The sequence below is a fragment of the Numenius arquata genome, chromosome 6 (genome assembly GCF_964106895.1).
Source record: "Numenius arquata chromosome 6, bNumArq3.hap1.1, whole genome shotgun sequence".
Taxonomy (NCBI): Eukaryota; Metazoa; Chordata; class Aves; order Charadriiformes; family Scolopacidae; genus Numenius; species Numenius arquata.
In genome coordinates this window covers 15,464,147-15,491,384 of record NC_133581.1, presented here as the reverse complement: position 1 = coordinate 15,491,384, position 27,238 = coordinate 15,464,147, and the positions used below count along the sequence as shown (strand labels likewise).

Sequence of the window (27,238 nt, the reverse complement as noted above, 5' to 3'; positions counted from 1 at the left end):
TTGTATTATGGAAATATTTAGTAGAGAAGGGCATCAATACGTAAGGATGTTGGGGTTTTAATATATATATGTTTTGTAAGAATAAAAAAATACATTTCCTTTTAAATGACTTTTTTTTGGCCTATGGCAGTACTTAATATTCATGAAGTTTAATATTCAGAATACGGGTTTCTCAGGGTAGCAACTGCTCAGCCAGGATGAAGCTCCCTAAGAGGGTGGCTCCAAAGGTACTTATGGAAACAGTAACAATAATTATCGGATGTTTATCTCAGCTTAATGAATTGATTCTAGATCTCTGCTGCTTGAACAGTTGAGAAAACAGGAAGCATTCAAGAATGATATGAGAAATGAAGAAGTAATGACTTGCACTATCAGCCTGTGCCAGAGATCATCCTTTACAATGATAATCACGTATCCATGTTACAATATGATTTGCTATGACCTTTCCATACATTGCATAAGGTTGATAGGAATATTATTATAGTCACATTACAGAGCTGTGCTCTAGCCATGTTGGAAACAGGTGTCCAATTGTTCAGTTTCTGATACTCCCAGAATACAAAATAACTCCCTACTTCAGAAAGTGTTACATACACCCAGTGAAGGCAAGAACTGGCCCCAGGGCTGTAATACATTTCAGTATTATCATTATGACACGGCTTGCTCCCATCTAAAGAGGTACAAAAATAAAGTTGCCCAAAATGACAAAAATATAAGCAAGTCCACATCTACCACAGGGAGCATGACTTCTCAGCCTCACATTATTTTTCTCCTGGTATCAATTCAAGAACCAGATGTAGTTACAAGTTTCACAGTTGCTCCCATGGACTTCAGGCAACACAGCCAACATGAGCAGCAAGCCTGTATTTTGTCCTACAGTATTTCTAAAGAAAGAAGGCATATCAATGATCCCTCGTAGAGACTGAAGTGTCAGATTGGAAGAGGCATTCTGATGACTCCATCAGACTCACAATGCCATGAAGTGAGAAGGAAGACTTTACAGGAACCTGAGTAGTATTTATACAACAAAAAGAGTATTAACTAGAAAAACAAAGAGTAAATGAAATTTTTATAGTAGCATAAAACATCAAGAAAAAAATATTTAGATGTAACTGAAGACTCCAAACAAAGTTAGTCTAGCAGCTATAAGACTTTAAAAACCAGTGTAAGGAAACCAAAGAGCAGAACTATCCTTCCCAGAAAGTTCTTTCTGTATTAACTCTCCTCTGTGAAAGAAGCATCCACTGCAGCACTGAAAGTGCATACTGTACTGACAGAAGCCAAATCACGTTAGTTTAAAGCAGTAAACGGGTCAGGAGAGTCTCACCTATCAGCATTCATACATGGCAACTGGTTATTTTAAAAATTACACTCTCGTGTTGTTGTCAGATCCCAAACCCAAAGAAGCCATGCAACAGGACGTATTCTACTCTGATTGTCAGTATGGCTTCTGTTATAGCTATTTTAGGACTATATGCTCATAGATAAGATCTACAAAGACAGAGAGGCCCAAACCATACTTTCTCAATCTGACAGAATTTCTCATCCAAGAGTTAGAGATTTAAATGGGAATACCTAGCATTTTTAACTTGGCTCCATGTATTTTTCACCATTGTAACATATTAGTTGTCAGAGCCACTTCCCTCTTCAGATCAAAACGCTAAATAATAGAGATGTGCGCAGCAGAATGATAAGTAAGAACATGTGCTACAGCTGATCAGATGACCAGCCAGTTTAAATCAACACTGACTTCAACAGAGCTGCACTAAATTTACACCAGATAAATATACGGCTTATGGCTTCCCTACTAGTCAGACTTTGTGTGACTAAATCCTTACTCACCTTTTGACTTCAGTGAGACGGCGTGGGAAGGTGCAAAATAATTTCCCAACACATGACTGAGTACAGAAGAGAAACTTCTAGAAACCAATAAAAAAAAATGTCCCATTTTGTATCATCACAAACAAATAGTTTTCAAGAGGAGGGTTATTCTTGAACTAAATCACTGATTCAGCCAACCTTCTCTACCACACAAGGAGACAGGACAGCTTTGACTGGAAAAACAGATATCATCATTGAAACTACAAAGTATCTGTCTTGAAGGCCATCTTCTCTGTTGTGGCTTACCTCTACTTAGAGAGGAAAATAAGCCACACAAAGAAGTCAACTACAGCTCCTTTCCCTTGATAATCAGACTGGGATAATGTAGGCAAGAGCAGGAATTGTTCTCACATATGTCACTAAATCTCTGGGGAACCTTGTATTACTGAATGACTGACATGGTAGAGCTCTGCTTCACCATTTTTTCATTCTACAACATATAACACTGGGCCAATGCAAATAGCAATCATAGAATCATAGAATGGTTAGAGCTGGAAGGGACCTTAAAGATCATCTAGTTCCAACCCCCCTGCCATGGGCAGGCAGGGACACCTCCACTAGACCAGGTTGCTCAAAGCCCCTGACTGTCAGCTCAAAGCAATGTTTGCACAGGAGCCACCTCCAGTAGTGGGACACCACTGCTGGAAGCAGAGACTTCTCTGTACCACAGAGAATTTCCTGTTGACCAAAAAGAATTGAAATCAAACTATTTCACATCAAACTCAGCAGCAAATGAAGTGACGATGGTTTAGACACTCCCCTTACCCTCACTAAGAAGGAAAAAGGAGTCATGAAACTCCAAAGGTCTTCCCAATTCATGGCTTCAGCAAGTCTTAGGGGCAGAACCAGTAGGTCGAACATGACACTCAGGAAAGGTTTCATTAATAATGGCTACGTATAGATGCAACCCTTGCAGAAAAATAAATAAAATCAGTTTTCGATGCTCCTTTAATACTACTTCTCCTGAGCTCATTTGCTGTATATAGCCTTTACACTGCTCTCCCGTTTCCACTTCACCAGCCACCTATCAGGTTCCATTCTCTAGAAGCAACCGCCTTTTCAGCCCTTGCAAAGTCTGGAAGCCTAAATCTGACACACAACAAAGAGCTGTACTTCAGTCAATGTGATGACTACAAGAGATTGGCTTCAAGCTTCTGATAAGGAGTTCGCATTGGTGGGAACTCATTCCGAAATTGAAGCATGATCAGGACAAAGCTTCACAGTGCAACACTGGAAAATAACTATAATAAGTTATACCACAATCTCATTGTAAGTGAATGCATCATTTGAAATACCAAGCCTTTTAGATTTTGTTTTTCCAACTTTAAATCTCTAGATACAAAATAGTATTCCCGAGCATTTCCATGTAATCCAGTTGTTGCTCTTCTCCACTGCTGAATCTAAACCATAATCTTCAGTTCTGATGACACAATCACCCCCCTCAGTAACCGATTGCAACATCAGTGCAAATGAGCATGATCTGTTTTAATAAGCTGGAGAAAAAGGTCGTTTTGGAAACTGAAATGCAATTTTCAATTGGCTCCCCATCTTGCACCATAAATAAAAGTTAATATAAAAATGTAACTTAATAGTTACTATGGTTCTAGTAAACTAAGTTTGAGTTTAACTAGAATAGCTTAAGACATAAATAATTTACCGAGAGAAGTTTGTTTGCAAGGTTCTGGACTGGCTTCATACCAGACTTCTTGCTGTTCTTTTTCCATATACTACCCATGACTGAGTCAACTACCAGCATAGCCTGTAGACTGTTCTAAGCAGTATATTCAAACAGCTACTTCCTTTCAGCAACTATTTTTCTTTATTTTTTAGAAAGATACATCCATTTTTATTTTCTTCCTAACATGACAAGGGGATAAAGAGGCTGCAGGAGGCTCAGACACAGCACTTACTGGTTTTGTGCTCTTTCACCAGAATGTTTAAGTCATGGTGACATGCAGGATAGGCAAAGGCTTCCTGATACACAAGGTCATTCCTGAACCACAAATATTATTATCAAGAGCCTCGAAGTCCCTAAAATATCACGTCAAAAGGCATCTGTCACTAGTTAATAGGAGCTGTGGATTGTCATTTGAAGGTCCTTTCCTCCTTCCCTGCAATTTCACAAAGATTTAAAAATAAAGACTAATAAAAAAATCAAAACAATGCACACAATACTCAGGGTGGGCAGTGGGTAAACAGACGAAGCCATGCCTTACACAGATCCTGAAGTCAGCACTTTTGGGGGGGGGTGGAAAGCAAAACAAATGAAAGAGGGAGGTTGCTCATTAAATAATTATGGGTTTTAGTCTAAATTGCTAAGTAAGAGAGTCACTGCATGTTTAGCAGATGCTACTGTGTAAATCTAAATTCACTAGGATACCAGCATGTTCCTCTCTTTCTGCTCCCTGCTCTACTTCATAAAGCAGGATTTCCATGATCAGACAAGCATCCACTGAACAGCTGGGCACAGTTTGCCAATTTTGCAGCAATCAGTGATCACTGAACCCATCAAGTTCTTTTCCCAAACCAGAAGCACCAAAATAATAATAAGCTTGCAGGGATGAAAAAAATTCTTCCATCTGTTAACATTTTTACACCCCTTATATTGCAGTTTTACTTCTTTTGGGTATTTTTAGAAAGTAGGAAGAAAAATCATCTTCATAGCTTTACATTTCCCCCCTCATTTGGGGGATATAGAGAAGAGACATTTTATTTGGTTTGTCATTTTGACTATATTTTTCGTGACCAACAGAAAGAGAAATCAGACATCAGCAAATCCTGTTATATATTATGATACACTATACTTCAAAAAATTCTCTAGCTTTTATAGAACACTGAGTCTGCAACTCTCAAAGCAATTTGCATAAGGAACATTGTCAAAGTTATAGGCAGCAAAACAGAAGTGTCAATAAATAAGTCTCAACATCAGCGATAACTAAAAAAATCAAACCTCCTAAGCTTGAGTCCAGTCATTTGCTCACCCACCTAGAAAATCTTTCATGAAGCAGCAAAGAAGATATAGATTTTCCTTTTAATAAAAGCGAAAGGGTAGATCGGCATAAATCAGTCACTTCTTCATAATTCCACTTAATGTTTTAGGCTTTGGGGAAACTTTTATGAACTTGCTTTGAGAAAAAAAAAAAAAGCTATGTTACAAATAGAAGGAGCGACAGGAAAAAACAACCCACACAAATCTCTCAACACCCGGATACAATAGTTGAGATATCCTGAGATTGAGAAGGTCACAAGTATCCAGCAGATTGCTACTTCTGTATTTCCCCTATGGTCATACTAAGACGGATCACCAGAACTACAGACCATGATACATCAAGTTTGTGGTGCACATTCTGGATACGTCATTCGGATCTGAAGGGGTTAATAGGAAAATTTGATCCTTTATATTGCCCTAGGAAATACATAGTACATCCATGATTCATGTGACAGCATGCATCAGTTCATAAAGGGTGAAATTTACCCTTGCACAGTAGGCTAGCACAAGACTAATGTATTACTTAAGTCCCTCCTAAGTACTTAAACGAACGAAATATCAAAGCCTGCTGGATGGACAGCATGACTGTAGATGAAATTCAGTGTTGACAAATGCATAATAGAAAGAATAACATGAACTAGCAATATATACATTTTTGACTCCCAAGTTAACTGGAGTCATTCAAGAAAATACTTACCATTACTTTGGACAGCATAATAAAAATATCAACTCCACATGCAGAGGTAATCAAAAGCAACAGCAAAGCATTGAACAATAAATTGAAAGTTATACTTGAAAATGAGACAATATCAATGTATAAATCCATGATACATCCTCAGTTGGAATACTAACCTCAAAAATGCGTAGCAGAAATAGGTAACATTAAGAGACAAGCAGCAAGAACGATGAATGCATGAACTACTATTGATGATTCTGAAGTCTGCTACTGCAACATTTCCAAAACTGAACCACATCTACTACACCATACTGCAACAAGAGAGAACACTGGTCTGATATGAAAAAAAAAGCTATTTTATCATAACATACCTGTTGTGCCCATCAAGAACCAAGCTGTCTACAACCGAGAGCAGTGTAGAGTAGAGATAACCAAGACACTTTTGAATTGGCAAATTCAGGTATCAGCCTGACTCACCACAGCAGTCTGGAGCCCTCCTTCTTGCCTGGCTAGTAACTGCAGTGTAGACATACACAAAGTTGAACTAGGCTGATGTTTGGGCTTGACAGTGCCAAATGGCATGAGATTCTGGACAACATCCAAAATTGATCTAAAAGAGAGGCCCTTTTACAGTGAAGTACCTTTTTCATCTACTCAGATGAAAAATAAGTATGTGGTTGTGTTCTGTTCTGGAACAAAAACCGCACTTTTCCTATAAGCATTCTGAAATTCAAAGACGTTCAGACCTCAAATTTAAAACTTTACCTGTAACTAATTGTATCTCTGTTTAACTGTGCATGTTTCACCTACGTGACTATTTATCAAAAGGTATTAATGCAAAATTAACAACTTCTAGGCCTTCTAATGAAAATGAAAGGAAGTACAAAAATTATGAAGTCTGATGTGGAGCAATCTAAGTACTGGGAAGCAACCAACTGAGTAAACATCAAATGAAGGATTATCCTTATTTTCTCAAGGATTTAATTCCAGCAAGGAATTGAACTAGTGACCTCCCCCTCCTTACCACCTCCTGCTGCCAACAGTCAGATAAAAATCTGTATGACTAGGTTTATTTTATCAAGATCTCAAGAGAGAAAGAAGTCATTTCTGGACTAGAGGTCAAGCATAACAATTTTAAACCCAAAGGTCAATTTTCTGAGAGAATTGTAAATACCTGTGGATAGCTTAGAACAGAGGCAATATCCAAGCTGTGTCTACTATAACAACATAGAAATACAGTTGCTATAAATTCAGAGATCATTTACCTACAAAAAGAAAGTAAAAAAAAAAAAAAAAGGTAAAGATTACATAAAGACTTTTTCAAAGACAGAAACAAATGGATATCTCTTTGCAGAAAGGGTGCAATGTCTAAAACTTTAGACACCAAAACCATTCATAATGTGTGTGGTTTTGTATTTCTCTCAAGTAGCAATGTTTGAAAGGAGAGAATCCAACATCTAGACTTTTTCCCAAATTTAAAATTTATAGTCCCTGCCCTTACACAGAAAGACAAATCCGTAACCAGGGTAAGTCAGTCCAGCAGCATGGAGTCCAAGGCTCTTAACCAAACAGCACCAGTTAAGACTCCAGCCCATAGTTACAGACCTTACCTTTCTTTCAGTTACACCGGATAAAATAAACCAACTCCAATTAAGGTGATGGGCCACAAATTCAGATTGTTTCAGGAATAAATGCATGGTTAAATTGTGTTTTCTGTGCAGCAGCGTAAATCTAAAGTAAGACTTCAGAACCATCATGCCATTTTTACAATAGCATAAGCAAAACACCAATTTGCCTGTGGAGAGGCGGACTCCAGGCTTCTTCACGGTCTCACATATCCCACTTTTACAGCCTGTCATTACACTAAATACTCTCCAGTTTTTCATAATGGCGAGTGAGCTTACAGTCAGTCATAATCCATGGTGCTGAGCTTGCAAAGCAGCACGGATCAAGATCGTTCCATTCCCTTTGAAATCCAAGTCTGGATTGCTCCAGCTTGTTTTTCAATAGAGCAGTTTTTTTTCAAATGCTACAGTTCGATTTTACAATGCTGCTGGCGAGGCTGGGAATCAAGCTAAACCCAGATGCATCCAGCAGGGAAAGTTGCCACAGGGAAAGAGTGAAAAATCAAAGGGTGAGCAGTAAGATGATCCCACACCACTGACTTGCTGAATACCAAAGAATAAAGGTTTGATATAGCATCAGAGGAATAAGAAAACCAAAAAAAAAGTCACTTCCAGTACTGTCAATAGTTGTTACTATGAAAGTCAGATATGGGGTTTTCTGGAAACACAAAACTGGAAGAAAAAAATGCTGCTGCATATGTATTACTTCTTAGACACCCACTTACATTTCAGTTACTAAATGCTTCTCTTCAGCAGTATATGTCATTTTAAATAAACATCACAGTTGACAGTAAAAGAATGCAGAGGGTTTTTTTGGTACAGCTTTTAATCAAATCGTATTTGACTAATATTTCTATCTATACCCCTTAATGCTGGTAGTCTAGTCTTCCCTGAAGTTGTTTAGTCTACACGTAACTCAGGAGCAGCAACTACAACAGCTTTTTGGCAGCACACATTTGCTGACTTCTGTATGGTGACTCTTATATGGACGTATGGAAGACAGTAAGGTCCACAGTAGGACATTATACTGCTCTGCAGTGTCAAACTGCTGTAAATCCAAAGAACTGTCAATGAAGCACTGAAGTTGCAACACAAAAAGAAAAAACAATAACAAAACCAAAAACCAACAAATGTAGCAAGAACAAAAATCTGACCCATCATTATAGGAGAATTTTCATGTAACACACAATCCCTGAACAAAAGACAAATGGTACAAATCTGATGACCATGGAGAAATTTAGACTCCTACATAAAACAGCCTGTTATAACCAGGGGAAACCCAAAACTCCAGGACAGCAATGTGTCAGTTTAAAACTGATATATTTAAATACTGTTGTATGTATGAACTGGCTCACATTACACAACTTCCAAAATGTGGTGAAACAGCACTTCTGTGCAACTTCACAGCAGGACAAACATTAGGATGGCAAAAATTGCAAAGGTCACATAACCAAGCACATCCAGGAACAAAAACAGAGCCAGTAACTTTCCTTTCAAATCTCAACACTCTGTACGTTACAAGTAACCTGGGAAACAGAAGAAAATGTGCATTTGAGACAGGCTATAGACACTATAATCATAGCTGCTTCACTGTTAAGGTTAGGGAATAAAGTCTTGAAGATTTTAACTCCTACTAGGATACACACACAGCTACACAGAGATCAAATCAGAAGCCTCATCAAGTTCAACAGCCCACCTCCAGCCGTGGCCATAAACCACTTGAATTCATTCTTAGGCTGGAAATAAACATAATTTGAGATTTTCATGAAAAGAAGTATTTAGAATAATCAAGATGGGGTGTAGGCACTTTGCTTTTCTAGCTGAAATATGACTCATTTCACCTCATCCCCAGTTTAGTAATTCAATTTATTATATATAATTTTTTTTTTTTTTTTCAAAAAGAAAAAAGCTTTGAACTTCCACAGACTTGTAGAAAAACTTAGTTCTTCAAAAGAAATGCAGGGAGCTGAAATTGGTCTGAAGTGGCCTAGCTTTGGCCTACCGCATCAAGATGTGTTTCGCCCCGGCTAGATGCCAGGTGCCCACCAAGGCTCTATCACTCCCCTCCGCAGCTGGACAGGGGAGAGAAAATACAATGAAAGACTCAGGGGTGGAGGTAAGAACAGGGAGATCACTCACCAGTTACCATCACAGGCAAAACAGACTCAATCTGGGGAAATTAATTTAATTTATTACCAATCAAATCAAAGTAGGATAATGAGAACTAAAATGAAACTTTAAAAACACCTTCCCCATATCCATGCCTTTTTCCTCAGCTTAACTTTACTTCTGAATTTTCTACCTGCTCCCCTCAAGCAGCACAGGGAATGGTGAATGGGAGCTGTGGTGAGTTCATCACACATTGTCTCTGCTGCAACTTCCTCCTCAGGGGGAGGACTCCTCACACTCTTTCCCTACTTCAGCATGGGGTTCCTCCCACGGGAGACAGTTCTCCACAAACTTTTCCAACCTGAGTCTTTCCAAAGGGCTGCTGTTTTTCAGGAACTGCTCCAGCGTGCACCCTTTCCGTGGAGTGCAGTCTTTCAGGAGTGGACTGCTCCAGCGCAGGTACTCTGTGGGTCACAGGTCCTGCCAGCAAACCTGCTCCAGTGTGGGCTCCTCTCTCCATGGATTCACAGGTCCTGACAGGAGCCGGCTCCAGCACGAGCTTCCCACAGGGTCACAGCCTCCTTCAGGTGCATCTACCTGCTCCAGCACGGGATACTCCACAGGCTGCAGGTAGGTATCTGCTCCACCGTTAACCTCCATGGTTTGCAGGGGCACAGCCTTCCTCACCATGGTCTTCAGGGGAAGTCTCTGCTCTGGCACCTAGAGCACCTCCTCCTCCTTCATTGACCTTGGCGTCTGCAGAGTTGTTTTCTCTCGCATATTCTTACTCCTCTCTTTTTGGCTCCAGTTGTCCATTTTTTCTCCCCCTTTTCTTAAATATGTTATCCCAGAGGTATTACCACCATTGCTGATGGGCTCTGCCTTGGCCAGCAGTGGGTCCATCTTGGAGCCGGATGGCATTGGCTCTATTGGACACAGAGGAAGCTTCTAGCAGCTTCTCACAGAAGCCACCCTGTAGTTCCCTTGGTACCAAAATATGGCCATGCAAAGCCAATACACAGTGACTCACCACTGTTTCTACATAGAGAAAGGGCAAATTCAGTTTTTTTTTTTTAAAAAGTGAATTCCCTTATCCTGGCTTTTACATTGTTATCATTTTTATGGATTTAGTTTAAAAGTTTGTAACTCTCTTCACTGAATGGCAGAAAGTTGTTTTGCTTAAGCGTCTCAGCATAAATTTGATAAGCATGTTTAGGAAAAAGGATATGAAGGACCTAAAGTCTTTCTTTTTTTCCTTTTTAAGCCATGCCTGAGCAGGCAACAATCCAATTTTATTCTGCCTCAAAAAAAGTGACCAGCAACCTACTGCAGCATGTATTACAATGTTGTGTGTGTTTTAAATCACAAACAAGCACCTGAATAAGCAAAAAAAATCATGTTTTGGAGACTGTTAGTTACTCAAGAACTAGTGATGCCTTGACCTCTACTACGATTCTCCATTTTTTTCTGTTTAAAAAAAAAAAAGCTCCAAGGTGACAAAAGCGCTGAACTGTTAACATTTAAAGATGTCAAATTCCTGCTCTGTTCACCTTATTTTTATGCCAACACGTCTCCACTCAGTTCAGTGGATTTACTCCCAAATTTATTCCTTTACAATTAAGAGCAGGAAAATCTCAAGTAAGCTTTCACTTTCAAGATCAGTGATAGGGTAACTGGGCAGGGAGTGGGGAATTTTCTTCCTTCTAGCTTTCCCCTTTCGTTTCACTTCCTTTTCACCCTATGTTAACTACAAGCATTACAAGCCAGAAGTTGACATTATCCCTTTAATATATAAGCTACACGCTTGGACAGTTCTTTGCAGGGACCAGACTCTGACCCCAAACTGTGCACGTGATACATGCACTAGGCTGGACAGCCTTCCTAATTGAGGCAAACCTGACAAAAAGAGTCAAGACTTACACCCCCAAAAGTATCATGAATGAAACAATACTTCTACATCATACATCTTAGCAGGCATAAATGTCTCTTGATAATTGTTAGCAATTCTACCACAAGTAACCTAAGGCATTATCCAGCAAGGCCACAAATTTGCATTATGTGCTGCCCACAGTATGAAGATCACCCAAATACTGAGAGGGGCTCATATGCTGCAATCCCTTTCTACCATTTAAAGTAATAGAAAGCATTAAGATACAGAATAAATTCTATTTACCAATCCCATTATCATTATCTAAAAGAAAAAACAAAACCAAACAAACCAAAAAACCCAACCAAACACAAGCCTAGTCAGTAATGTTTGTTTCACTTTACAGACACCTAGTAGGTTTCAAACACCACAGCACCACAGTCAAAAATCAGTGCTTTTTAAAACAACTAATTTTAACCGGAATTATTTGCCCTAAAACCTGAAACTGCAGAAATTACTACTTCTGTGCAGCTTCAGCTATGTAAAAGCCTACTCTTCCCCCCCCCCCCCCCCCCCCTTTTTCTTTTATTTTTTATTTAAATACAACTTCAGGCTTCAATCATAACAAAATTGTATGTCTTTCTACAAAGACAGAATATTTATGCAGTAACATAGTTGTAGATACAGCATGATTTTGACGTTTACTGTAGTCCTGGAATGGGAACAGCCAAATGCATCACTAGCATAAATAGTTTAAAAAAAATATTTGCATGTAACTCTGGCTTACCACCCCAAAAATAGTAAGGAGTAATATTTCATACCATCTACTTTCTGAACTTTCTGAACATTTTTACCTCTCAGGACATAACTTAATACTTCATAATAGGTCTTAAGTGGGACTCAAATGATAGCTAAATGTCATACCACTGAAAGGGTAAATTTCACTCCTAGGGCACTGATGAGAAGATTCTCCTTTCCCATTAGAGAAAATATTTTTTCCAGGCAATAACTTGCAATATAACTATCACTGATGCCCATATAACAGCCTAGTAAGGTCACCCCTTTAAAAAATTCTTTGATATTTCAATTTTCAAGTTTATCAGCAGCCTCCTCAGAAATGCCTGCATTCCTAACAATTCAGTCAGTCTTTAGAATAACCCATTAGCCTCACCACCCACTTCGCACTGACCTATACCCTTTCCAGGCAATAGTTCTGGAAGCTGAAACTTACTGAAGTAGCATTTGGTAAATATCATTTTGCCAAGTAAGACTGTTGGTATTATCAGTTGGCTGCGTTCATTAACCTTGCTTTGCCTTTTACATTCCACTTCCAAATTTATGTGCGGGTGGTGATGAGGTGAGGGTTGGAAAGGAAAAGAGAGGAGATTTGGGACTATGTGGCAGCTTAATTTGAGGCATTTTTAAAGGCTTCTCTAGCAGTCTGACAGAATTTCCAAAGATGACTTAAAAAAAAAAAAAAAAAGGAAGAAAAAAATCCCCACACCACCAGAGGGCTGCTGCCTGCAGGAAAATGAAACTGCTGCATTTTAACACTGCAGTATAATTCTACCAGCTCCATGGGAGCATAAATAAAAGTGACCAAGTTATAAATCTTTTGTAAGTAGAACACACAGCATCATACAAACATAGTTCTACTCAATGACATTTTGTTTGAGAGATCAGGGACAAATATCCCTAAGGAAAGAAACAACAAAAGTCAGCATAGGCACAAATTGTCAAAATAGGAACATCAAAGCCATTTTTCTATATTAATAGACAGTTAAAACAACTTCAGTTTTAAATTGCAGCCACAGAGATTTCAGCATTTAGGTATCAATATTACAATAATCAAAAGGAGAAGCTATGGAAGACAAATACAGCATGAAAAGGTATCATCACCAGGACAGGTCATGTCCTGGCTGTATGGACTGATCTGTCCTCAGATGATGAAAATCCACAGGTACATTTAAAAAAATGAAGCTAGCAAAAGTGAACAGTAGCAAATAAACAAACAAATAAAAAAATCACTAGGCCTATATAGTAGAGTTATCCCAGGCATTTCCATGCTGCTTTTTATTTCTGAAAAAGTTATCAATACTAGCTGGCTAATCCTGTCAGTCCCAAAAGGGAAGTCAAGCATTCTGTTAGTTTTACAGCAAGGTATAATAAAAAAAAAAATTAAAAAATTAACTTGTCAAAGTCTCCACCCCAAGTCAATGGCTGAGTCTGTTAGGGCAAGTGAAGACTACATAGTTATTGTATCTGAATAATCTGCCTTCTAACTGCACAATGAGGTGAACAAAGCCTGTTTTGTACATGTCTCTACTACTCTTCCCCAAGAAATGACTCAGCTAAGGCTCTGTAGCATTGTAGAGAGCATACGAGTATAACCAGGGATCCAATCCTTTGAGAAGTTGAGCACCTTTAATCCAACAGGATTTGGGAGTAAGGAATAATCTTTCACACCAGAATTAGAACTCTACAGGATCAAGCACAAGGTTGGTATTTTACGTACACAAAAAAAACCCAACCTTGAAATACATACATAGTCATACATCCACAAAGTGTACACTGCATTATGTATATAACTACTCAGCTTATCCCCATCTGACATACCGTATTGATTTGATGCAGAGTTTATCAAGAGAGCAAAACAAAGGCACAAATGGTACAAGTAGATAATCAGGTAAAGATGGGGAAGACTGGACTTCTACACAGGGCAAGGTTCTTATGCTCTGGTACACTTCTCCAAATCTCATACGGCCTGCATTGCCCTATTTTCACTGGTGCTTGTGCCAGTATATAATGGTGTTACCCGCTAGTGCTGGAGTTCCACCTCTGATGGCAAGGTAGACACACCCTTTGATTAAGATCCTTTGCCTTGCCATGTTTTCACTTCCCACCATTTTAGTGAAGAGAAAAAGGTCTAGGGCACAGGGGTTTCTCCCCTCTGGTGGTTTCTTCAGAAATTTGCACTAGAGAAGTAGACACTTGAACAGTAAATGTGATACGATAGCTATTCTAATCAATCCTTTTATGAATTCTTGAAAAACAGTCCACAGACCACCTCGTTCTGCAGAGCCATGGGCACTAAAACACTGAGAAAAAATAAGTATTGGTGGAGCTAAAGAGGCTCTCGGCTGTAACTCATCTGATTCAATGCTGATAAGAGTAAGGGTGATGACAGCATTGCAACACAGATCCAGAAACCATGCCTATTTTTGCAGCATTTCCCCTGAGCAGGAAAAGCCACCTGGTAACACAATGGCAACTGTCCCAACCATGCTAATAGTCTGGCTGTTGCTTTGCCTAGCAAAGATGCAGTAATGATAAAGGTAAGGATGATTTCTAGATCCTGAAGCTTAATGCAAACTGGTTGGTTGATTTCAGTATATGTGTGCATGGAATACTAGAGAAGCATTACTGCTAAAAGTATTAAAACATTTGCTTGCCTTAATTTGTCTGTGAGCTGAGCAGACAGAATTCTCCTTTAAGGATGAAAGACAATAATTTGTAAAATGCTGGGCCTGTATTTTCAGTTTGAATTGAATTTGCTTACAGTATCATTCCACTTTGTGCTCTAATTTGCTTGAATATTCACTGCAGAGGAGATGTATTCCTAGGCTGCTCTTAACTAGAACACTGCCAGAGGTCTGCTTCTGCTGCCATCAATGAGAAGCTTGCTCACGAGTCAAACTCCCCTCTCTGATGAACTTGAGCAAGGCCTTGAAGTCACTGGGGCTGCACAGTTGTAACTGAGTGATGAATTTGACCAAGTAATGTCTTCAGCACAATCAGGAAACAACCAGAAGCAAAAGAGATGCGATTCAACAAATATAAGCAATAACACAAACCACAGATCGGAAGTAGCACAGGACAAAACCCAGAAACACTAGGACAGATCTTTTTGTCAATGACTACTGATTTTAATCAAGGTTACTGATTTAGAGGAGTGGGAGGTTTGGAAAAAAGTGTAGATTTAACTAGTTTCAAAAGCTAATGAAAAACTGTTCAAGGCTGGTGCTCGCAAAGTATAAAGAATCTTAAAAGCTGTGCCACTCATAGCCATGTCTTTTCAACAAAACAAGTGCCTGCATTTAATAGGGCTATAGCGCTTGTGTCATTGCCAAGTTCTAATATAATACTTGGCTTTGTCTTTGGTGATGATTTTTGTAGAGACAGGCATTGCAAACACACAAACAGCTCTTAGTCCTCCTCTCAGCTTTCTGCAGGAAAGGACTACTTCAAATACTGCCACTGTACCAAAATGGATACATGGAGGAAATACAGAGAGGGCTCCCTGCTTCCCACACTCCCAATCACTAAGCTCAGCTTGCAGACAGAGAGGGCCAAGCTCTAGCCTCCACCCTCCCTGCTTTACACTGCTCCAGCAGCAGAAAGTAGGCAAGAATCCAGCCTGTCAAGCTGGCTAGGGATCCCCCCACCATTAGGGACTCACAACGTGGTTTAGCACACTGTCTGTCTGTAATTCCCCCATAACAACAGAACAGATTAGCAAGGTTCACCCATGTTTGAAAGAGCAAGGGAAGTCCCTAAGGTTCTACAAATTTCATGGGAAGTGCTGAATGTCTGGGGAAAAAAGAAATTCAAACTCTTGCTCCCACAATGGAAAGAGTAATTGTGATTTAATCCTTAGTGTATTCCCAGAGAAAGAAAAAATATGGACAGGCAGCAGAGACGGCTCCAAATGAGCCACAAATACTGTCTTCACCTAGCCCAAGAGACAAGGAACGTATAGTGAGACCAGGAGGAAGAGGGGAATATAGGATACAAAGCTGGAGGAAATGGAGTTCCTTAGTTTCACAGTTCACTGAACAAGTTATGGTTCAGTTGCACAGGATAACACAGAATAGCAGAAGTTGGAAGTGATCTCTTGAGATCACGTAGTTCAACAGCCTTGGTCAAAGCAGAGTTAACTAGAGCAGGCTGCTCAAGGCTGTATCTTGTCTGGTTTTGAATATACGCTAGGATGGAGACTTCCCAACATCTCAAGGGAATCTCTGCCAGCGGAGAAGCTTCTATACACACACAAAGGCCCAACTAAGATCAGTACCTTAGCATGAAAGGGATTATACGCAGATAACAAATTACCTTACCTCTCAGTTCACAACCTAGGCAAGACACATGAAGTGTGGAAGACAAAATGTATGTAAAAGAAAATAAGTCTCTGAGGGTACAGACAGCATCAGTGTTAATTTCCCAAAGCCAATGCATCTGTATAAGAAGTGGGAGAAAACCCTACAAGTATTTCATTTTTCAGTCTACCATGATTATACAGTTTTAAAAAATATATATATTTATATCTAACAATAAAATACGCTTCTTTAGAGAGAGATTTTCTTGCTCAGTCTATTTCTACCAGCTCTTCTAGCAGTAATCATCAACCTATTTAAATTGGGCTGAAATGACTAAAGTGCTCAGTCTTGAAACTGTAACATCCCCACAAGTTTTCTGAGAATATCCTCCTAAAGTCTTCATTAATTTGCTGTAGGAGATTGCAGCTGTAGAAACAACCAAATACCTGTCTAGTATCCTCTAGATTAGGATAGCAATACTTGAACCAGCTTACAGTTTGAAGAGGCAAGGCAAGTTCAAATTTTAAAAACAAAACAAAAAATCAAAAACCCAAAACAAACCACCAAACAAAAAAAACAGATGACCAAAACCTCAACAGGAAAACTGTAGATCAATCCTGCACCTGCTGACAGCAGGTCACCTCAAACACAACAGCCAAGCTACCCATGGTTTACAACCTGAAAATAAGATGAAAACTTTGGAACAGAATACTGGGAGAGATGAAGAGATTTGAGCAAGGTAAAAATCTAAGAGTCAAATCCATTCCTTAGTCTTAGGGACAGGTCACAGTTATTAAAAGGAATTCACACAGTCACTGAATGAAACTTACCCAGGTGAATGGCTGGCATGATGAGTAACCTAACCCTCAGCTGGCAAACAGTCAGCAAGAGACATGAGAAATTTTTAAACATCCCACACAGTGCATTTCATGCCACAAGAATTTGGAATGTGAAGCCTTCTTTTCCTACTTAAACTTGTGTTTTAATTCAAAAGCAGTAACACAGTAATCTTAGCAAAGCTTTGTGCTAGCTTAGCTCAAACATTATTAGAGCGTTATTCTTTATTTTAAAAATAAAATTTTAAAAAAGGAAACTAAACATCACCAGCTCATGTTTAGCTCAAATATGTTATTGCTGGTCCCTCTTCCTCATAAATTATATTACCATAGGGCAGACGAGCCAACATTATGAACCTGTGCAAAGATGTACATCATCCTGGACCAAAGCAACAAAACAATCACTTTTCCAAGAAGAGCATCTGTGTAGAAGTCTAGTGTCTACATTGCTAGCCACAGATAAAATAATTAAGAAGAAGAGTGAAAAAAGAAAGAACCAAGCAATTCCATCAACATTCCCTGCTGGGTCAGTATGAAGACCTGCTATATTCTCATCTGCAGGCAAAAGACTACTGTTCAACCTTTGGCAGACCAAAACTTACAGTTCTAATAAGAGTAGGCTTTAGAAAGCCAGTAGAAGATTAACACATTTTTGGTACAGATCAGTTTGTACCAGCTCCTCCATCATTTTTGTTCCCATCAATAGTGCTTTTAATAAGTAAATGACAAGGGCAGTCAGCTTATGGCATGTAAGGCTGAACACACAGAGGAATGACACTGCAAAAGCAGAGCTTGTTAATACATATGTAATGCAGACATTATTAATAAAAAAATATATATTATCACACTGATTTTTTTTTCTCCTGGAATAAGCATATACTGTAAAAGATAGCAAATCAAAATTGCAAGAGCTTCAAGATATGAGGAGAGTATGTTGTTTTGTAAGTAGAAGCAGGCAGCCAGAAGAGCACTTACTAAATGAATGCCTGAAAACAGTTTTCCTTTATTTTTTTTATTTAGTTAAGCACTTCACTGGAAACATTATCATGCGTATAATTCCCACATAGTGTTGGAACACTAAAACAAAAACAGAAAAAAAAGAGAGTACTTGCACCCCCTAAGCCACTTAATGCTGGTTTCTCTCCCCAATTGCCTCCTGCACCTTGTATTAACCCATTTACTATCAGATGATGTTGCAAATCTTGGTGTAAAGCTTTTACCAGCAATAATCTCCTTTTGTCAGTAACTGGCAAGTTATCTACTTTTTTCCAAGCTCCTTAATTATCAAATCACTGATTATCAATGGGTGGATGTTAGATAAAAAACTAAAGAGCAGCCTGTTACCAGTGGGGTAAGCTGCACAAGGAATGGTCCCTTCCAGTCTAAACTCACCCCTTGCACCACCCCAAATTAAAAACTTTTGTTTGAACAAGACATTTAAAAATATTTATTTTCCTCTTAAGCATGCAATAATCTTTATGCAAGGAAAGTAGAATAGGAACAGCAAAACTCTAAAAGGCAGAAAATGGAGTGCAAAACAGTAAACTCAGCCATCACAACTTCATGAGAGAGTTATCCAGAGCAGCTTTAGGGCTACTTTAATTTATGTCAGTTGACAATGATCTCTGTGGCCTTCAGGAAATAATAAAATAATGATCTCAAAATCAAACTGAGAGCTTACAACTCATCTTAAGTATTCTATTCTACTCACTCCAGCATTGAGTAACTATCCATCAGCTACCTGCACCAGCCGTAAGGTTACTCTGCACAACTACAAAGGCAACAGTACCATTTGCAAGAGAATGTACCTGGATTTGTTTAAATATAAACACCATCCTTTACCTTCTTTGTCCATATTGCTCTTTATCCTTAGTCTCACCACACGCTTCCATTTATTATCCTTTAAAAACTGTATCCCAAGGTCATTGCAAAAAAAACAGTATATTCCTGTTTATGCAGTCCACAGGACAATGGTGATCGCACAGGCATCTCTGGCTCAAATGATGCATTCAAGACAAAAATGCTTGCAGCTACATCAATAGCGAATAATACACTTTTATGAAAACAACCAATACAATTTCCTCTGTTCCACCCAAATCGCATTTAAACCCAATTTTCAAAAGCTACAAAGCACAGAAAAAAATTGTCTGGGTGGACTCTGCATAGTTTTTATCAGAATTTTTTCAGTACTGTTTCTAGTCTATAAACAGAATTAAAGGAATTAATAAAAATGTTCTATCCCTATTCAAAATTAAATGTAGAATAAGTCAAATGGAACTGGATGAATACTATTATTAATATGCTCTAAAGGTAGACATTTGAAACTAAGTTTAATTTGGTCACATTTGTGTGCCTTTTGAAAAGCCTTTCTGGAAAACTTCACGTCTTTCAGGCAAGGGTGCTCATGGGAATCAGGTCCAAACTGTCCAGAAAAACTAAATTTTCACTTTGCACTTGCAAACATTTACATTGGAAGTGCTCGCACAAGTATCCAAGTAGAATGTAATACTGTCATGCAACGTATCCAACAGGCTACATTCAAGAGTACAATTCAAATCTTTGAATATTGATTAAGTGCAACCAATTCATAAGTGAGGTAAACAAAGACAGTTGGGGAAAGGAGATAAAAAGTTGTTTGCCAGAAAATCTGAAACAAACAAGGACTTAAAGGAAATCACTCTGCACTTGCAGACACTGCAGATGAAGACGGTTCAAGTTCATTAAGAACACTATTTACAACAAATTATTCATTTAATTCTACAGATCAGTATGGATGTTTTGTAGAAAAACAGTAGTTTATGCATGAACTGAAAATGAAACAATCTCCTTGTATTCCATAAGCAGAACAAACAGCATTATTGACTAAGATTGCTAAACATCTTGGGTTTGTTTAAAACACAACCAGAAAATTTCTTTGGGATGTTTAATAGAACAATCCACGACAAACAAAAAAATTCTACCCTTACCTATTTATCATGGTCTTGTGACCTTCCTACTGAAGTCAGCTCAACTTAAAACACTGACTGACTTCACAAGGTAATTTACAGTATCTCAACATTTGAAGAGGAGGACGCCTTGAGCATTCACTTATGTCTCTGCCTTTACTCTGCCTTCAGGGAAGTCTATATCCAGGCTTCCACCTTTTCTTATTTTGACTGTTCTCCTATATACAGAATACACTCTTCATGCAATGTCTCTTACTTCAGAGGGCACTATTTCCAGATCTCTCATTCCCTTTCAAATTTCTCCTGAAAGCTGGAATTCTTTCACCACCTACATTTGTTCTATATTATCTACCTACTAATTTTGAGGTGGATCAACATTTGTTATCGCTATTGCAATTAATGTTTAACTCTCTAAAGTATACATTATTAAAGACTTCCCAAAATACAATGTATGCAGTAAATTTATGATATCCTGAAAGATATTGCAGTGTTGGAGAATTCAAAACATACACTAGCTGCTCCACTCAATTTACAAAAGGAATTGTAAGAACCCACTTAAAATGCTACATTTGCTCTCCTCATGGAGTCACAGGTTTTCTAGAGATCAGAAAGAATTCCTCTCAAGTGGTAAATTCTATTAAGAAGCTTTTTTATTTCTCCAACCTCTCTCATGATTCTAATGCAGTCCTTCCCCCTGCAGTGGCACAAAATGACATTAGAGCAGTGGCGGAAAGTATAAAAGTGCTTGAGCAGTGCAAGAACTCCATGCATGAAATCACTGCTTCCATAGTTCCTGCTGATGTCTGAAATGTAGGTATATAAATAGTCATATAGCCCTACTCATTTGACACTATCTAAATTTTAACATCTCTTGTGTGAGAAAGTTTACTTTACAAAGAAAAACAATCATTCAGAGCCTGCTCCTGTTTCAACAAATTCGCAATAATTTTGCTACTGATATTGGGGTAAAAGACTAATGGTGTGCCTCCACAGTTTGCAGAAGGACGGAAGCTAAAAATCATTTTCACTGTAGATAGAAAACAGGAATTTGCTTTAAAAAGAAAAAAAAAAAAAAAAAGAGTGAAAGTAGTAAAAGGGATATCTGAACTTTGCAATTCAGACATGTGACATGGTAATACTAGTTTATTTCAGTCAGTAATGCAGGCAAACAGTACTTTGGAACAATCAGATCAAAGGCATATAAAGCTAAGAAAGACCAAATCATTACATGAAAATCCATTAAGTCTAAGTCACTACAACATAACCTTTCTCAGCAAAATCTCATTCTTAATACCTCTACTACCCACAGTATTGTTTCCAATATTTTATTTCTATGATTACTAATTAACTGTTTAAGCCTTCACAGACTATTGTGACAAAGGGTATGGACTCACTTTTTTGAAAGAAACTTTTTTAAGGAAAGTAAAATATACATGAAAACATTAATAGAATATATAATGGTTTGTTGTTCGTTTGTTTGTTTAAAAAGGCCATGGGGGGAACTACAATGTCATAAATTGCAACTACAATTTACCCCTCTATAACAATACATTAATCTAGACAGCTAAATGGGATAAAGCTGTATTCTTTAAATTCTCTCTAGATTCTACACATTGGGTCAGAAAAAAAATAATACAGCAGCATGAATGAAAAGGATATACTTTCTTTACCCTACTTATGTAAGGAAACCAGGCTTCTGAAATCGCATTGTCTACCAAACACTCCTCAAATAGATCTGAAGCTTTCAATTTCAACCAAATTTGACAGAGACAAATAAAAAAATTAAACAATTTCAGTTCCTGATGGTGTCATGGAAACAGGTGGTTAAGGCTGTAAAGAAACATCCTGTTTAAGCCTCCACTGAATAAAAGGCTACTAAATTTGTTAAGACTCAAATTTACTGATTTCTGTTCTTATGTAACCCGATAGCATACTGCTGAAAATCTCACTGATTGCTCATATATAATGAAAATATTATATACCAAAATAGCTGTAAGTTATATGGTATACAATGCAGAAAAGGGACCCCCCCTACACTTTTTGTGAAGGTCCAAGTGTCCTAAGTTTCAAACGGGATTCTTCGTATTGAATATCTTCAGAACTGGGCTTAAAACAGAATACAGGAACAAGACAAAATAGATCAGCAACATTACATTTTTCATCAAGTTTCTCTCAAAGTGAATAGGATAACTCCCACTTAGAGCCAATATCTTATTGCTTGTAGATAAGGCAGCGTTTTGGAAATTTCAACTGGATATTGAACTGGTGCCATAGCAAACAAAGATGCTTAAGCCTATACAGTGAATGCCAAAAATGAAAACACAAAAAAACCCTCTGAAACTCTGAAGCCCCTCACAAGAAATACTTCACTTCCTCATCTTTGCACTCATTAATAAATATTCACTGCATTCAATCTAAATTACTCTTAAGGGTGGAATAGGGGTTAATGAGGCCAAAAGAAACATACGAACAAAGATATTCGTGGGATTAAAAAAAAAAAAAAAGCAAGGAATACGCAATAAGCTGATTTCACACAGAATTAGTGGCAAATAAGAGAAAAGCCTCTATTCAATCTAAAATTAAAACAGTGCTTCATGATCAGGTATGACTGGGGTTCCTCAAGGCACACTGTTTCCACATGCCTTATTGTAACATGACACACACCCCTTGCTCGTTACTGTTAATTACAATGAAAACCTCCTATAATTAACTGTAGAAGAATGTATCAATGAAACTTACATAAACCAACCTATATAGTTGGTTTATAGTAATATAAAATATATAGTAATGATCTTTTACACTGACAGTTCTGTATTTTTTTTTTGAGCACAATAATTTAGATTATGCTGCTTCTTGTATTCTTGCAAAATCATTCAAATAGATTCCATGAGCTATTCCTCCAGCTGCAGTAAACAAGAGATGCTCTGAATTCAACCTATTACAAAAGCAAACCATCTTACTACAGTCTCAAATTATACAATAAATTCATATGCTACATTATTAAAAATAATTTTCCATAGTTCCTCTATCATTCCCACTACCAGCAAAGACCTAGGCACAGACATTTTTCAGCACTGCCCTGTGTAGCCCTTTTCCAACTTCTCCGACTAAGAGCCCCTAATCCTCTCTTTGTGGCATCAGTCACCCTCAGCAAGCTTGATGCACCAGCACAGAAGGCTACTCAGGACAAATTTTGCATACCCCATTTTGAATTGTAATCAACACTTTCAGCAACGGTTCTTACCCACCAATTTGAACTGAAGGCTTTTCCCTGTCAGTTTTGCCCGCCTACGGCCAGATGTGACCAGGTTCCACTAATGTCACAGATACAGCAACTGGACCTCTGCAGGGATCAGTAGACTGCTGGTGGTAAACACTTTTTTTCAGCTATTAAGGTAGCAATCAGTGAGAACCTTCATGGAGAGAAAGCCACTGAGAGTTCTATTTACCATTAAGTTCTCCCTCCACAGCACCCTTTCTAAGCCTGCTGTGAACTATGAGCCCATGCTCCTTCCCAAATCCCCCTTACTTTAACCTACTTTTACTGAGATCAAAAGAATTAATATGTTTGGATAATATTAATGTATCTGGGAGCAAAGTTAGACCTGCCTATCTGAAATAACTTTATAGAGTCAAGAATTTTTTTATTCAAAATAAAAATGATGGATATGACGATCACTGCAAAATGGATAGGACTTTGCAACACAACTTACACTTTCTTTCCATTCATCATTGCCTTATGCCAGATTTTATTTCTCACTCTTTGCCATCCCCTTGAAAAAAAACCCAAACATTACAAGCCATTACCTCCTAATCTTCCATGTTTTAAAGTCAAGCACTAAAGGAATGATTACAACCACTATTTTCTTCAGGTCTATGCCACTGCAACAAAAATGCAAAGTTACACACCATGACAACATAGTATGGTGAATCAGGCCCTCATTCTGCGCTTGCTGTCCTCTCCCTAAAATGCTGCAGGTCGCCTGCCTACCCTCCAAAACAAAATGAGGACTAGCTATGTACCACACACTGTTCATGCCATTCTGCATGCTCCCAAATGTGATTAGCACAGAAAATGCGAGAAGACCAGAAGGCATCTTTCCATATTTAGCCATGTATGTTTAATAGCGAGTTAGATTTCACCTCAGTGCATTATTCTGTTAATCAAGGGCGGGTATAGCAAGGAAGACATATACTGACATCAGCTACTTTCAAGATTTCTCTTCCTCTTCCCCCCACCTCCAGTTTCTATGACACCACGCATTGTGCATTTTATGTGCATTCATGTGTGCAAACAGTAAAGACTTATCTATAAAGATCAGATATGGTAAAACTGCAAAAGGAAACTTTCACCCTTGTCCAGCTGGTTGAATAACTGCAGAGGCCAACAGCAGCAAGCCTCTAAATACATCTTCTTCTTCTCCCTCCACCCCCACATCTCTAATCACTTAGGAGGAAGATAGGAAGATTAGCAGAGAGGAAAAAAATAACCAAAGCTGCAGATAACCCTTTAGGACCACAACGTCAGGCTATGAGACATGGAGCAAAAGGTTAATGCAGCTGTATATTCAGGAATCTCAGATACAGTTGTATTTAAAAGGGAAGGAGGGGTGCTGAGAAGGTGAGAGAGAAAAAAAATGAAATGGTGATGAAGACAAAAATTAATTTGTCATCTACAGCTGGCTCTTTGATCACCTGGAGTATCCAGGAAAGGACTACAAGCAGAAACAAGGCAGTTTTATTACCAATACAGTGCAGTTTTTTGGTAGACTATTTTCAGTATCATAATCAGAACAGATTTTGGTAAGAATACAGCTGCAGAAGTAAGGGCTTATTGAGCTATGCAAAGAATAAAGGTGGTAACCAAAAGAGTGACAGAGAGCTACCTTTAGCAGCTGATACACTGAAGAGATTTGGAAAAAATGAAATACAAATAAAAGTCACTTTCACTAGAAGACAATGTCATCTTCATCCATGTCTCTGAACGGTTGCTATGGGGTTGTGAAGAGGAAGGGAAGGATGGAGGGGGGGGTTTATAATCAATCATCTCAGAAGAGCATTGCTTCTTACAGAGAAAGATCTGGATTTTGACTGTGTCCCTAAGAAAATTGCGGACTGCAGAGCTGCTGCCACGCAGGGCAGCGAGGAAGCAGGCAGAGCAGAGGCAGCAGCTGGGGATGGAAACGCCTATTAAATCCTTTAGACAACAGATGGGCAAAGCTCGGCTGGGTTATAAAAAAAAATTAAATAAATTACACCACAATGCATCATGTTTTATTGTCCCATCATAATGAACAACACTTAACACCCACATGCCCAAATAAGCCCCCCTATAGCTGATTTTCCCCCTTCCCTAAATTATAATCTTGAGTTTCAATCCACTTTTGGGGGGGCTCCCAACCCAATGAATTTGCCAGATCCCATTGCTTATTGCACCTGTTACTGAAAAAAAAAAAAAAATTAAATAAGGAAAACATTTGGGCTTCTTTTTAAGGGGTTTTCTTCCAATTAATGCTCCCCTGCCCTTGAAGTGAATGTGCTACCCAAGCAAGCAACAGTAAGTCCAGATCTTGAACGCATTTAGGGGATCTAATTATGTCATGTAGGGCAGAAGCACCTGCTCTCTAATTCCCTCCACTCGATTTCCTCTTTTTAATATTTCTTACCATTGTTCCATTCAGGAAAATCTGCTGGGGGGCGAGTTTCATAAACAAGCTTTAAGAAAAATAATTAAATAACATCCCCTCCCCCTCCCAATCCCTCCTACAAAAACACAGCATAACCAGAATGAATTCTGCTACCGATCCTCTATTTTTCTTTTATTTCAGACCCTACCCACAAAAACCATCAGCCCATCCATCCATATTTGCTAAATACCCACAGCAGTCAGTGCCACAGACATACTGTACATATTTCCACCCCCCCAACTGCACCTTAAGGACTACACCCTTTTCAATCATGATGTCATGAAATACTGCTGGTGACTCCCCCACTACCACCACTACCTCCTTGGTACTATAGGCTGTGAACCTTTCATTTCAATATAATTTGATTAAAAAGAAAATGCTCCTAAGTAGGGCAGTGAAGAAATTGATGTGAAAATTCACCACCAGCACATCATCTATTTTTTCCTCTGCATGCACTCTGGCTGTCATCAGAACAACACCCATTAGCAGGAGTAATGAACATAAAGCATCCTGGGCTTTTTTCTGTTGTTGTTGGAAAAAAAAAAAAGGAAGAAAAGAAAGAATTAAAATGAAAACTAAAAATAAACAAAGGCAAAAATTCCCTATGAATATTATCTCCACTAAAACAGCAAATAGGAAAACCTGAACCCTTCAATATCCCATCCCCAACACCTCACTGGCTGCTACAGCACCTTCCCCCTAGCGCCAGTGCTGCTGCAAAAGAACCAACCTGTCTGTCCTTTTCCTAGGGTTTTCTCCAAACGATAGGGTCCAACATATTGTGCATGTTGAGCTCCGCTGCCTTCTTTCCCTGTTGATGTCATTTCTACTTGGATCTGTAATTCTGCAATGTGTATGTGCTGATGAGCTGGAATTTCTCTCTCTGCAGGTTCTTTAAATTCCCACTTTGCAGCTGTGCAAGCAAAGCACTCTTTGCTTTAGTCCACTTGGTTGCAGATTTTTCTCTTCCTCCTCTTTCTTTCCTCTCTCTCTCACGTGCGTGTTTTCTCGCTGGGTCTGCCTGGGATGCTGATGGACGAAGGAGTTATTTTAATGTTCAAAGAGGGGGATCTACGATCCAAGCCCAAGGAGCATGATGCTGGTGATCTGAGCTCCGCACGCCTTGTTCTCTCTAGGAGCTGTTCAAGGGAGAGCCAGAGCCAGAGCAGCGGAAGAGCTGGGGGCCGCAGCAGTGATTGACATCAAAAGTAGCCAATCCCCTCGTCTCCCACCTCCTTCTCCCCTCCTCCTTCCACTACCTTTTCTTTTTCATCAGCAGCAGTTACTGCCTCAGCCTGCTACAGAGCATCATGAGCAATAGCAACAGCAAACACCTAAGTTTATCAGTCTATTGATAAGGCACAATTAAATATAGTTTAATGTGTATATTATTTTAAGACCCAAACATACACTTCTTTTCTTTCTCCCCCCCTCTGAATCATACTCCACTATGCAGCTGTACTTCCAGAGTATAAAAGAAAGGCTGAGATTGTGGCAGGAAATAGGAAAGGGAAAAAAACCACAACT

The 27,238-nt window shown here is 38.7% G+C and overlaps 1 protein-coding gene across 1 annotated transcript in view; it reads right to left on the bottom strand.

The window, feature by feature from the left end:
* Positions 1–26,535, bottom strand: part of BRSK2 (BR serine/threonine kinase 2) — a 319,951-nt gene extending 293,416 nt beyond the window's left edge. The window contains exon 1 of the mRNA XM_074148741.1: positions 26,442–26,535. Within this exon, the coding sequence (XP_074004842.1) occupies positions 26,442–26,535 (94 nt within the window). The remainder of the gene's footprint in view (positions 1–26,441) is intronic.
* Between the last annotated feature and the right edge of the window lie 703 nt (positions 26,536–27,238).